This window comes from Rhinopithecus roxellana, chromosome 9 (assembly GCF_007565055.1).
Source record: "Rhinopithecus roxellana isolate Shanxi Qingling chromosome 9, ASM756505v1, whole genome shotgun sequence".
NCBI lineage: Eukaryota > Metazoa > Chordata > Mammalia > Primates > Cercopithecidae > Rhinopithecus > Rhinopithecus roxellana.
This window is the reverse complement of record NC_044557.1, coordinates 58,006,761-58,020,991: the sequence shown is the minus strand read 5'-3', so window position 1 is coordinate 58,020,991 and position 14,231 is coordinate 58,006,761. Positions and strand designations below refer to the sequence as shown.

General features: G+C 41.6%; 1 protein-coding gene across 1 annotated transcript in view; it reads left to right on the top strand.

Moving 5' to 3' along the window:
- Nucleotides 1–14,231, top strand: part of CDH17 (cadherin 17) — a 90,640-nt gene that overhangs the window by 47,137 nt on the left and 29,272 nt on the right. The window contains 6 exon segments of the mRNA XM_010358622.2: nt 362–493; nt 799–831; nt 833–950; nt 5,316–5,531; nt 9,097–9,173; nt 11,092–11,283. Of these exon segments, the coding sequence (XP_010356924.2) occupies nt 362–493; nt 799–831; nt 833–950; nt 5,316–5,531; nt 9,097–9,173; nt 11,092–11,283 (768 nt within the window).

The window sequence follows — 14,231 nt, the reverse complement described above, 5'->3', positions numbered from 1 at the left end:
GGCTTGGTCCTCAGACACTGCCAACTACAAAGTACATTTTGTTTCTTAACTTGATGGTTCATGGATAGAAAGTTTTCACAGTCAGACTTCCAAAAGAAACCCTGTAGAGGGTTTGTGAGGAATTGCTTTAGAGAAGAAACATTTCCTGGTGTGCTTTTTTCAAGCAATATAACTTGGTGGGGGCGGGGGGGGAAACAGGCTTATTTTAGGTTAAAAGTGAAAAATATAATTCAGTTGTTATAAGAAACCACAGACATACAAGGTTGTCAGAGATTTCAAATTGAGAACCAGAAAATTATTTCCTTTCCAGTTCTCTCAGTCCAAATGTAGCTTTCCTCACAACTGACTTTGGGTCCTATAGGTGCGGTGGAATGATCCCGGTGCACAATATTCCTTAGTTGACAAAGAGAAGCTGCCAAGATTCCCGTTTTCAATTGACCAGGAAGGAGATATTTACGTGACTCAGCCCTTGGACCGAGAAGAAAAGGATGCAGTGAGTAAAAGAGAATAATTTCACAGACGACAAGACAAAGTCCTATGCCCATCTACAGTTGAGAGCAAAATGGATTTTACTTTAAAAAAAAAAAAACCACACATTTCAGACTCCAGCATATTATTGGTTTTCAAGACATGATAATTTTCACATAATTCTGACCCATCTCATTTTTTTTTATCTCCCAGTTCTAAGTGAATTAAAAATAAGGGAGTAAATGACATAGAAATGAAACAGCGATTTTCTCTGCCTTTGGCAGAGGGTGGTGGGTGAGTCTTGTCTTAACTCTGACTTTCCTGTTGTAGTATGTTTTTTATGCAGTTGCGAAAGATGAGTATAGGAAAACCACTTTCATATCCACTGGAAATTCATGTAAAAGTTGAAGACATTAATGATAATCCACCTACATGTCCATCACCAGTAACCGTATTTGAGGTCCAGGAGAATGAACGACTGGGTAAGAAATGAGAGCTGCCTAATGCTGTTTAACTTCCCTGCATTTCTCTCCTCTGCTGGGTAAAATGTGAGCAGGAGACCTTACTGGGAGTCAATAATCCATGCCTTCTACAGCATGGAGGTTGACTGTACTTTGGGAGTCATGTAGGGACCGTATTTGGGGTCAAACGGTATCTGGATAGTATTCTTAAATTGGGGCTTTTATAACTACCACTAGCACTACTACCATTATCACTATTATTATCACCCTTACCACTATCATTAGTATCACAGCCACCTACACTAGTATCTTATATACATGTATATAGGGATATCTCATTTGCAGGATTTCCCCATACATTATTTGACCTCTAATAATGTCATTAAAGAGATAATCTCATCACATTTGCCAAAGAATTTAAACATTTACACCCAAAGTCAGACAGACCCTGCAAGAAGTAAGCAATACCAGTGGAAGTTGACTTTTGGCCCTTGGGCGGCCCTCTCTAAGAAGCTGATAATATAATTCAAGAGGCTGCTAGATGAAGTCAAGTCCCATCTATTTTTATCATTTTTGCTTTGTCTTGCTGTTTTCTTTTACTGTGTCCTAAGATAGCTTTTTAGTTTTTGTATAGGAACAACTACTGTCATAACATTATAATTTCTGGGAGTTTTATGGCTTCTCTGGGTTTGGGACGATGCTTGTCTATTTCCCCCTTGGCAGTGAGCCCCTTGACTGAGCAGACTGGCCTTTCTTGAAATGTTTTGTTCTGTTGTGCTGTGTACGTTTCAGAGGCTTTACAAGTGTAGCAGCCTCACGACTATCATTTCTAGAGCTTTGCTGCCCTTGTGGGCAGATCCTCCTATGCTTTGTGGACGGGCTCATATTTTCTTTTGGTTCCTCCACTCCTCACCAGACACCTCTGACAGAGTGAGTGTCTTCCCGGAGGCTTGGTGGGTGCTGCTGGAGTGGCTTGCTCACACTGCTCATTATTTTTCTTCTTGCTGTCAGGTGTCATGTGGCTACCTTTTGTCAGTGTGTTCTGTGTCACTGTGTTCTGTGCAGGTCCTCTCTGTTTGATTTTTTTCAACTCCTGCCACAACAGGGAGAGTTAGTGCCAGCTTGAAGGATTTCAGTTCATTATAAGGAAGAATCTTCTCACAGTCACAATTGTGTAACAATGGAATGTGTAACAGTAGCCAACAAACACGTGTGCCATCACCTTCTTGGGAAATCTGGGATGTTCTGTGACACTGAATAAAGGTGGAAAATCTTGACAACCTTTCTTGACCTGGACATGACACTTCAAGCCTCTTTTACATTGGGCCAAACATGTAGTGCATTTGTTACCTATTTCTGTAAAACAGATTGCCCTAAAGCTTGGCAGCTTAAAACAACAAACATGTATTATGTCACAGTTTCTGTGAGTTGGGAATCTGGGTGAAGTTCAGCTGGGTACCTCTAATTCAGAGTTCTGAGGGAGAGGGAAAGAGTACAGCAGAGCAGGAAAGGACAGGCAAGATGGAAGTCAATCTTTCTATGACCTAATCTTGGAAGCGAGCCCATCACTTTTGCCATTAGAAACAAGTTGCTAGGCCCAGCCTGCACTCAACAGGATGGGGTTATGAAAAAGTACAAATATCAGGAGATGGGGGTTGCTGGGAGACCTTTTAGAGGCGCCTACCTCATCTGGGAAGAGGACAGTGCTGGTTTTCTTAGACTGAAGAAGTCGTTGTTGTTAGAATAAATTTTGAAGGGGCTCAGCATGCTAGTTGCCTCTCTAAAGGTGAGAATTTGTTTCGTAAAAATATTTCAGAGTCTTTAGTGGACCAATAATTCTTATAAATCAACTGAGCATATTCTATGTATGTAACCTGAAAGAGGTACAAGACAATGCTCCTGCCTTGTGGGGACTTACTGTCTAGCTGAGCTGACAGGACATGAGTAGGTGGAAATATTCACAAATTAAACCTTGACAAAATACCGAATTAGGCCAGGTGCAGTGGCTCGTGCTTGTAATCCCACCTAGCACTTTGGGAGGCCAAGATGAGCAGATCACTTGAGAAGAGTTCAAGACCAGCCTGGCCAACATGGCGAAACCCTGTCTCTACTGAAAAAAAAAAAAAAAAACCTACAAAAATTATCCAGGTGTGGTGGTGCACGCCTGTAATCCCAACTACTTGGGAGGCTTAGGCATGAGAATTGCTTGGACCTGGGAGGTGGAGATTGCAGTGACCTGAGATCATGCCACCACGCTCCAGCCCGGACAACAGAGTGAGACTCCATCTCAAAAAAAAAAAAAAAAAAAAAAAGAATTCTCCAGTGTATTTACATTCTCTGGTTTGGTATCTTGTGGGACTTGTGTCCGCAAGTCTTAGCAACACTAACATTTATTCTTGAATCCCACTTGCCACCAAGTCTTATGTATTCACACAGAAAATTTAGACTCTCATAAAAGCCCCACCTCCCTAAATATTTCTGCATATTTCCAAGATATGCTACATATACTCCTGTATCAGTTTGAGCTGCCACTTGTTCCTGGCCTCAGTCACTCAGAGACATGGTTCCTTTCACTTCCAGCTGATCCACAAGTCCTCATGGTGCCTCTGGCAGCATGGAGGTTTCCTGTGAGTGAGAGGAGGTCAGTGTCCTCAGTTTCTTGCTCAATTGCTGAGGGTATAGAGCTATGGCAGGGCTGCTGAGACACCAAAGGACCACAGAATTTAGTAAGACACTCTTTCATCCCAGCACACAGATACTTTTCTTGCAAGGGCATATGCATGCCATATGCACTAGGTACATATTCTCTTCTGTCCTATTTCTTCTGATGGTCCCTGTATGCAGCCCATGAGACACATCTGCATGTGTCCAGCTCTACTGTAGACATAACATAGGTACTTTCTTTTTCCTCCCCCAACCCAAAACCAAAAAACCTCTAAATTTCCATATGTGTCAGTGGATGCAAACTGTGTCAGTGGATGGGTGAGAGGGTGTAACTACACAAACGGGACGAATTCAAGTTTGAGCTCCTACATGGGATTCTTGCTGCATATAAAAAGACGCACAATTCCCACCTCCCAGAGTAGGATGGTCTGGAACCTGTCGGAACTTGCCCAGAGCTGGGTGCAGAACCAAGTCATAGCCACTGGCTTGTAGAACTCCCTGGACTGAAACTCTGAGAGGAATAAAATACTTAGGACCACAAACTACAGCATGGCAGAGAGGATCCTGCCTGGTCTCTGCCCTGTGTTATCTTTGGTGTAGAGTCAGTCTCTGCAGTTGTTCCATGAAGTTGCTTAGAGGCAATCTAGGATTGGCTTCTCTTTGTTTAGTGATACCATTTGCCATGTGTATTAGTGTCCTAGGGCTACGGCAACAAATCACCACTGACATGGTGGTTTAAAACAGAAATCTCTCTCCTAGGCCTGGAGGCTGGAAGTCTGAAGTCAAGGTGCTTGCAGGGCTGTGTTCCCTCCAGAGTCTCAAGGGGAGAATCTTTCCTTGCCTCTTCTGGCTTCTGTTGGCATCTGGTGTTCCCTGGCTACTTGTGGCAGCCTATCTCCAACTTCTGGCTTCCTCCTCCAGATCATTTTCTCCTATGTGTGCATCTCTGTGTTTCCCTTCTTACAGGTACACCTGTCATTGGATTTAGGGCTGCCTCTAAATCCAGGATGATTTCATCTCCAGAGCCTTAACTAGTGATATTTGTGAAGGCCCTATTTGCAAATGAGTCCCCTGCTCAGGTTCTGGTAAACATGAAGTTTTGGGAGGCAGCACTAGGTGTTACAGGCTGCATGTGTCCCCCATGCTCCCAAAATTATATGTTGAGGTCATAACCCTCTGTTCTAGGCTACATGTTCCCTCTCCCCAAGATTCATAGAGTGAAGTTTTAACCCCTAGTACCTCAGAATGTGACTATATTTGGAGATAAAGTTTTTAAAGAGGTCATGAAGGTAAAATGTCCTTACGGTGGGCCCTAATCCAGTATGACTGGTATCCTTATAAGAGGAAATGTGGACATAGGGAGGTTCAGAAGGAAGGTGCTGTGAAGGCACCGGAAGGAAAAGACAGTCACCCACAAGCCCAGGAGAAGCCTCGGAAGAAACCAACCCCTGCAACACCTTGATCACAGACTTCTGTCCTCCAGAACAGTGAGAAAGTAAGTCTCTGTTGTTTTATCCATGATACTTAATGACAGCCCTGGCTGACTAATACACTATTCAACCCATTACATGATAGGATGAGAAGAAACAAAATAAATCTAAGAACGTTTGTCTGCTATCCCGAGTTATTCATGGTGTTTTCTAGGAATGTGCTTATTCACTGAAACTATTTTAATTACATGGAGCCTGTAATGGTTGGATTTCCTTCTTTCCTTCCTCATAGGTAACAGTATTGGGACCCTTACTGCACATGACAGGGATGAAGAAAATACTGCCAACAGTTTGTTAAACTACAGAATTGTGGAGCAAACTCCCAAACTTCCCATGGATGGACTCTTCCTAATCCAAACCTATGCTGGAATGTTACAGTTAGCTAAACAGTCCTTGAAGAAGCAAGATACTCCTCAGTATAACCTAACGATAGAGGTGTCTGACAAAGGTTAGTATCACTCCACTGTCTTGAGTACAAATCATTGTTTTCCTTCTAGCTATGACTTACTTGTCTGCTCTAATGTCTGGTATGTTATAGAAGGACGCCATTTAAACCTTCTTTGCTTCCTTTGTGAAACACACATGACACAGAGATAGCTGGTTGAACATTGTAAAGGCCAGAGCTGCAGCTCAGGCACCATTGTTGTGTTGGTTTGGGTCCTATGAGAAGCAGATGCCAAAAGGAGATTAAATATACAAGGATTTTATTGGTGGGGAGCCTGCGAGAAAAAATTGCAGAAGGGCACAAAGAAGTCTGGGAGAGTCATCAGACCTGAAATGCAAGCCTGATGCCTGACCCTGAGTGAAGGGGAGGTGGAGAAGGAAGGCTGGTGGGAATGTCCTAGACTAGAACAGTCTGAGGAAAGCTCGGCACAGCTGTTGGGGAGTCTAAAGGTGGCTGTCAAAGGAATTCATTGTCTTTGAAAATGAGCCTTACCATTGCTGCTTTTCTCAGTCACTGGCTCTGGACAGTCCAGAGGAGGCGAGGTCTCAGTGCAAATGTGGTAATAGATTCCAGAGCACAGAGGTGGGGCCGTCGTCAGTTCACATCCTGTTGTTGGAGGTCTGCCAGGCACATTCTGCAGACCATGATCACAAACAGGAAAACTAATTGTATTTCCCAATTCTTGCTTTCAGACTGAAAGGGCTCTACTGTAGGAAAGTGGAGGAGAAGCGCATCTTTCGGGAAGTTCTGTCTTATCCTATCAGCTTCTAGTTGGCCATTTGAGAGTATCAGGAGACATTCTTCCCTATACTCCTTAAACAATTGCAGAGCAAGTGGTTCTTAATCTCTGTTGGGTCACAAGAGCCTTTGAGAATCTGATAAAAACTATGCATTCTCAATCAGTTGCACACATTGTTAAACAAATATGCACAGACACACAAAATACATGGATTCAAAGAGAGACTCATTTCAAAGACACTCACACTCCTAGAAGGTCTTTTGAGTTAACTCGTACTGAATCTTCGATTACCATATTATTCAGTAATTGTTCTGTTGGCTGACACAGGTATGCAGAACAAACAAGAAACGTTTCACACTGTGCTTCATGTTTCTCTCCTTGGCAGTGACATTGGGATACTAGGCAGAAGCCAGGTTTAGTAGGGCCCCAATGCAGAATGTTTGAAACCCAGTAATTTGACAAATATTAAGGCCCTAATTTTATCTAGCATTATTATAAGAGATAGAATAGATGTAAGTATAATAAATCTTCCCTATCCACGACAAGCTAACAATTTCACACTCTCAGCAGTCCATTCTTTCAGCAGTTATTCCACATTTACCTATTTGAGGCACCATGCAAGGTATTGGGGAGACATAGATGATTCTATCCTCAGGGAGCACTTATTCTGGTAGAGGAGATGGACACGTGAGTCAGTAAATTGCAAGGAACCGCACAACGTAGCCCATGAAGGAAATAAGTGACTCAGTGGAGGGAGAGAACAGGTACAGCTTTCTGGAAGAGGTGTCTCTGAGCTGGCCTTTGAAGGATGAATATGACAAGTTACAAAATCATGTAGGGCTTGTGGGAGAGTGGGAATCCATGTGGAAATGCATGGGGACCTGGAGCAATTTGAAGATAGAGTTTAAAGTGGGAATCAGATTACAATTGTTTATTTGCATGAGTAAATCTACAGAAAATATGGAGCAGATGATAAAATATATTCAAATACGTGTGTGTGTTGATACAACTAAACATTCAACTGTGCACTACAGAAAACTAGAGACTAGGTTGTAATTAACACAGTTTTACATAAAACCAAGGAAGGCCTTTTACCCAGAAAGGCCCACTGCTGGCCAAACGAGGTGTGTGCAGAGCAGTGAGCCAGTGGGTTCCGGGTTTGGGACCACTCCAGTCTTCAGCTATTCTTGTTGCCTACAAATGTTCTGAGGACCAGCCTTAACTTCAGTCAATATCCACTTGGTTGTAATTGGATTGTTAATAGATTTTGTCCCTGGGATCATCTCCAGTGCATTGAGTACCCGCTCTAAACTACCTGGGAATATTAATCAGGATCCCAGCAGGAAATGGAGGCTCCCCTCAAAGAGTTTAAAGAAGGGATTGTTTGCAAAGGTTGTGGGCAGGGTTAAGGGAAACCAACAGGATGTGTGAAGCACAGTGAGCAGCATTTTCTTCCCTAAAACCCGAAGAAGTCAGGGAGGAGAGCATCCCCCAAAGGAGCAAGGCCTGTGCCTGTCACTAGAAGAGGGCTGTTGGCAACGGGGGTGTGACACCCCCAGCCACGTTCTTTCTGTTCTCTCTCCAGTCTTTTGCCAGGCCTCCCATTGGCAGAACCCAACTGTTACCCTCAGGGTGAGGATGTGCATCGATGCAGTTCATAAGGTCAGCCCCTTGGGCTACAGAGCACAAACAGAGGAATGGATGGTGGCTGCAGAGGGCAAAGGGAGCCTCTGGGTTTGAATCCTGGCTCCATCACTAGTTAGTTTGTGTGATCCTGGTCAGGTTGCCTGAACTTCTCTATTCCCTGGCTTCCTCATCTGTTAATTAAATGGGAATGACAGTAGCACTATATCATGAAGTTATCATGAAGATGAACAACTCAAGTAAAGCAATACTGTTGCTGGTATCTAGAGGCCACTAACAATTGTATTATGATGAAAACATCAGTTCTGTTATTCACATTTTACAGATAAACGGAGTGAGGCACCCAAGCTCTCACATATATGCTAAGTGGCAGAGCCAGAGTCCAAACAGTGAATTCCAAGCCCAGAGTCTTAACCATTATGTCTAACCATGGTTAGAACAACAGCAACCCAACAAAGAACCTGTCATTTTATTTCTTGTTCTGTCTCCCCCAGGCATCCTGTCCCCACCTGCACTCCACACACATCTGGAATCTAGCTAAAGCTGCTATCTGCCTAGGTCTTAGAATTGTGAAACCCATCCCTGAAAGCCCGGGTGATTTCTCCAGGCATCCAGGAGCTACCTCGGTCCCCACCTTGCTTCCTGCAGGCTGGGTAGCCAGACTCTTATGAACAGCCAGTTGTGCCAGTTCCTCCCTTACTTAGAAGATAGCAGGCCCTTGAACCTCCCCATCATAGTAGGCAGAGCAGATGTAGGATGGATGTGTTCAGACAAGGAGAGACAGCCACTGGGATGCTCAGAGAAGGCTTTCTGGAAGGATAGTTTTGCTCTGGACTTTGAAGATTACATAAGTTTCACTAGTCAGAAAAAGACTGCTTCACAAAAAAGCCATCCTGCTCAGGAACAACCTGTACATAACTTCACTTAGGAGGACAGCAGGTGGACAGCAATGAAAAACCCAGAAAAATCTCTCTTAGATCTGTCTTTAGCCACCCTGCCCCACACATGGTGACCACTTGGGTACAGGTAGGAAGCAGAGAACCCACTCTCTGCATAAATTGCATGCCAATTGCAAAATTGTGGCTATGGCTGTCACTTCACTTGCCAAGTATTTTCTTGCGGATTTCTGATTTTAATGCATGATTTTCAGTGAAAATGTTTATGACATATGACTTTGGTTTTCAGATTTCAAGACCCTTTGTTTTGTGCAAATCAACGTTATTGATATCAATGATCAGATCCCCATCTTTGAAAAATCAGATGTGAGTAGTTGTCATTATTTGTTTTTTCTTTACTTTGTTCATTTTACTTGACCCTTTCTTCTGGGATAAAGACACAGATAGTAGCTAGGAAAAGTGCCAGACTTAACAGGTAAACTTGGTCAGTGCACCAATAACCCAGAGGCCATCTTCAGTGAAAATCTTTGGGGAACAATAACACTATTATAGGTGTCTGGGAACATTTGTTTATAAACTCCTGCCAGTAGCTCATTTATTCCAAGGGCTGCTTAAAAACAGCAACCACAATCTTTGTCAAATTGAAAAAAGTTGAATGGCGGCTTGCAGTTTGTCATTATATATTTTTTGTGTATTAGGACAATAAATAGATTTACTCCTAGGTCTCAAGCATTTTTAGTCAAAAATTTAATATTTGGAATATTGGCAATTTAATTTGTAATAATTGGGTAAGACAAAGGAAGAAGAAAAAATTAATCTACGACTTAAGCCAAAGAAAAATGTGTCCAAGACATTTGAGAGAATTCTAACTGGACAGAAAGAAAAAAGTCAATTTAGAACCTCAAGAAAAATGCAAATTACTATTTTCTTATCATTGATAGGGCATTCAGACTTGGTGATGACTTTATCATTGTTTCCCTTAGGAGGGAAGTCTCTATTTATTTTGAAGGAGCAAGAAGCCCATTTGACTAGACTGTTATGTCATTTTTGAAGTCAGTTATAAGGCAGCCCAGAGCCCTGTGATGATGTTCATAAATCAAAATAGGGACAAGGCTGTGACAAAGAAAGGAACTGATTTATGAGGGGGATGGGGTGGGAAGAGGTGTGAGTGGATATGTCTTGTATAACAGGCATTGACGTTCAGCAGGCATCAAATAACCCATTTCTTCTCAGCCTCCATTCTCTTGGGCATTTGATCCTTTGCTAACTTTGTGACCTCCTTGCCTTTTATCGAGACAGTGTTTTTTAGATTGAGGGTAAGAATCCTGCACTTGAGGTCTCAGAGCTTAAATACTTATCTGGCGACAGAGAGAGTGAACCTGCTTCTTTCAATGCCGTGTCCTCTCTCCTGATCCCTACTTAGAACCCTCTTTAGAATCATAATGCCAAGAGAGACGATCTGGGGGATTTTTAGCAGAGTGGGAGATGGTCTAGGCCAGTGTTCAAGAGCACAGGCTTTGGAGTTGCACAAACATGGCTTTGAATCCCAATCCTGTGACCCACTAGCTGTGTGACCCTTGGTGGGTTTAACTTCTCCAAGCGTTTGCTCCTCGTAAGTGGAGATGGTAACATAACTACTCCATAAGATGTTTTGTTGCTTTCCTTTACTGAGCACTTACTATGTGCCAAGAATTTAGGAGCTTTACATGCATTGTCTCTCTTAATGCCCACAGCAAACATGAAGTAGTTTCCATTACTATTGTCTTCATTGGACAGATGATGAAACTGACAAAGAAGTGAAGTAACTTGCTTCAAGCCACCCAACTAATAAAAAGCAAGCCTATGATTCATTTTCAGGCTGTTTAACTCTAAAGTTCAAGCTTTTAATCAACCTCCATTCATTGGTTGATTTAAGACTTGATTAAATAATGTATATAAAGTGCCTACCACCTGATAGATACTCAATACATAGTGGCTATTTATATCATTACTACTACAATAATTAAGTTATTAAACAAATTGGATATAGAAGGGGGAATTTGTTTTAGAATCCTACCAGTAGCTCTCTGAGATATTGTGTTCTTTGGTACAATGGATATCGGCTCATGAGTATGACAGATGTTAAAATCAACTGCAATATATTCATCAATAGGAAAAAACATGCCCCATGAAGACTGATGCAAACTATGACTTGTGTCTATTCTGAAACCAGAGAGATAAGTTTGTCCTTTGGCTTTGATGACAACAGACCTTCTCATTGTTTCCTTCTGCATTTTCTCCTTAGTATGGAAACCTGACTCTTGCTGAAGACACAAACGTTGGGTCTACTATCTTAACCATCCAGGCCACTGATGCTGATGAGCCATTTACTGGGAGTTCTAAAATTCTGTATCATATCATAAAGGGAGACAGTGAGGGACGCCTGGGGGTTGACACAGATCCCCACACCAACACCGGATATGTAATAATTAAAAAGGTAAATAGCCCATTTATTTAATATAATTTGTCTTTGTGGGTTAATTTACTAATGACAGTGTGAGGCTCTATAAGCAGAGGTGATGTATTAGCAGCCGCCTCTCAGGCATGGTGATAGGTTCCTGGTTGCCTGGATTCCTCTTAGTCATTCCTGTCTTCCTGACAGACGTAAAGTCAGGATTCTAGACCTGGCTCTGTTGCTAGTTAGCCAAGTAAATTTTACAGGGAGGTAATGTCACATAAAATATATAAAATGCAGGATGAACAACTTTTTAGTATAAGTGTGTTCCATGCAATATTTGGGACACACTTATACTAAAAAGTTGTTTGTTATTTATCTAAACTTCAAATCGAACTTAGTGTTTTATGTTTTTATTTATTTTTATTTATTTTTTTATTATTATACTTTAAGTTCTAGGGTACATGTGCACAACGTGCAGATTTGTTACATATGTATACATGTGCCATGTTGGTGTGCTGCACCCATTAACTCATCATTTACATTAGGTATATCTCCTAATGCTATCCCTCCCCTCTTCCCCCAGTAGGCCCTGGTGTGTTATGTTCCCCTTCCTGTGCCCAAGTGATCTCATTGTTCAATTTCTACCTGTGAGTGAGAACATGTGGTGTTTGGTTTTCTGTTCTTGCAATAGTTTGCTGAGAATGATGGTTTCCAGCTGCATCCATGTCCCTACAAAGGACACGAACTCATCCTTTTTTATGGCTGCATAGTATTCCATGGTGTATATGTGCTACATTTTCTTAATCCAGTCTGTCACTGATGGACATTTGGGTTGATTCCAAGTCTTTGCTATTTTGAATACTGCTGCAATAAACATACGTGTGCATGTGTCTTTATAGCAGCATGATTTATAATCTTTTGGGTATATACCCAGTAATGGGATGGCTTGGTCAAATGGTATTTCTAGTTCTAGATCCTTGAGGAATTGCCATACTGTTTTCCACAGTGGTTGAACTAGTTTACAATCCCACCAACAGTGTAAGAGTGTTCCTATTTCTCCACATCCTCTCCAGCACCTGTTGTTTCCTGATTTTTTAATGACTGCCATTCTAACTGGTGTAAGATGGTATCTCACTTGTGGTTTTGATTTGCATTTCTCTGATGGCCAGTGATGATGAGCATTTTTTCATGTGTCTGTTGGCGGTGTGAATGTCTTCTTTTGAGAGGTATCTGTTCATATCCTTTGCCCACTGTTTGATGGGGTTGTTTTTTCTTGTAAATTTGTTTGAGCTCTTTGTAGGTTCTGGATATTAGCCCTTTGTCAGATGAGTAGATTGCAAAATTTTTCTCCCATTCTGTAGGTTGCCTGTTCACTCTGATGGTAGTTTCTTTTGCTGTGCAGAAGCTCTTTAGTTTAATTAGACCCTATTTGTCAATTTTGGCTTTGTTGCTCTTGCTTTTGGTGTTTTAGACATGAAGTCCTTGCCCATGCCTATGTCCTGAATGGTATTTCCTAGGTTTTCTTCTAGGGTTTTTATGGTTTTAGGTCTAACATTTAAGTCTCTAATCCATCTTGAATTGATTTTCGTATAAGGAGTAAGGAAAGGATCCAGTTTCAGCTTTCTACTTATGGCTAGCCAATTTTCCCATCATCATTTATTAAATAGGGAATCCTTTCCCCATTTCTTGTTTCTCTCAGGTTTGTCAAAGATCAGATGACTGTAGATGTGTGGTATTATTTCTGAGGGCTCTGTTCTGTTCTATTGGTCTATAGCTCTGTTTGGTACCACTACCATGCTGTTTTGGTTACTGTAGCCTTGTAGTATAGTTTGAAGTCAGGTAGCGTGATGCCTCCAGTTTTGTTCTTTGGGCTTAGGATTGTCTTGGCAATGCGGGCTCTTTTTTGGTTCCATATGAACTTTAAAGCAGTTTTTTCCAATTCTGTGAAGAAAGTCATTGGTAGCTTAATGGGGATGGCATTGAATCTGTAAATTACCTTGAGCAGTATGGCCATTTTCACAATATTGATTCTTCCTATCCATGAGCATGGTATGTTCTTCCATTTGTTTGTGTCCTCTTTTATTTCACTGAGCAGTGGTTTGTAGTTCTCCTTGAAGAGGTCCTTTACATCCCTTGTAAGTTGGATTCCTAGGTATTTTATTCTCTTTGAAGCTATTGTGAATGGGAGTTCATTCATGATATGGCTGTTTGTCTGTTACTGGTGTATAAGAATGCTTGTGATTTTTGCACATTGATTTTGTATCCTGAGACTTTGCTGAAGTTGCTTATCAGCTTAAGGAGATTTTGGGCTGATACGATGGGGTTTTCTAAATATACAATCATGTCATCTGCAAACAGGGACGATTTGACTTCTTCTTTTCCTAATTGAATACCCTTTATTTCTTTCTCTTGCCTGATTGCCCTAACCAGAACTTCCAACACTATGTTGAATAGGAGTGGTGCGAGAGGGCATCCTGGTCTTGTGCCAGTTTTCAAAGGGAATGCTTCCAGTTTTTGCCCATTCAGTATGATATTGGCTGTGGGTTTGTCATAAATAGCTCTTATTATTTTGAGATACGTTCAATCAATACCGAATTTATTGAGAATTTTTAGCATGAAGAGCTGTTGAATTTTCTCAAAGGCCTTTTCTGCATCTATTGAGATAATCATGTGGTTTTTGTCTTTGGTTCTGTTTATATGCTGGATTACATTTATTGATTTGCATATGTTGAACAAGACTTGCATCCCAGGGATGAAGCCCACTTGATCATGGTGGATAAGCTTTTTGATGGGCTGCTGGATTCGGTTTGCCAGTATTTTATTGAGGATTTTTACATTGATTTTCATCAGGGATATTGGTCTAAATTTTCTTTTTTTGTTGTGTCTCTGCCAGGCTTTGGTATCAGGATGATGTTGGCCTCATAAAATGAGATGGGGAGGATTCTCTCCTTATCTGTTGATTGGAATAGTTTCAGAAGGAATGGTAC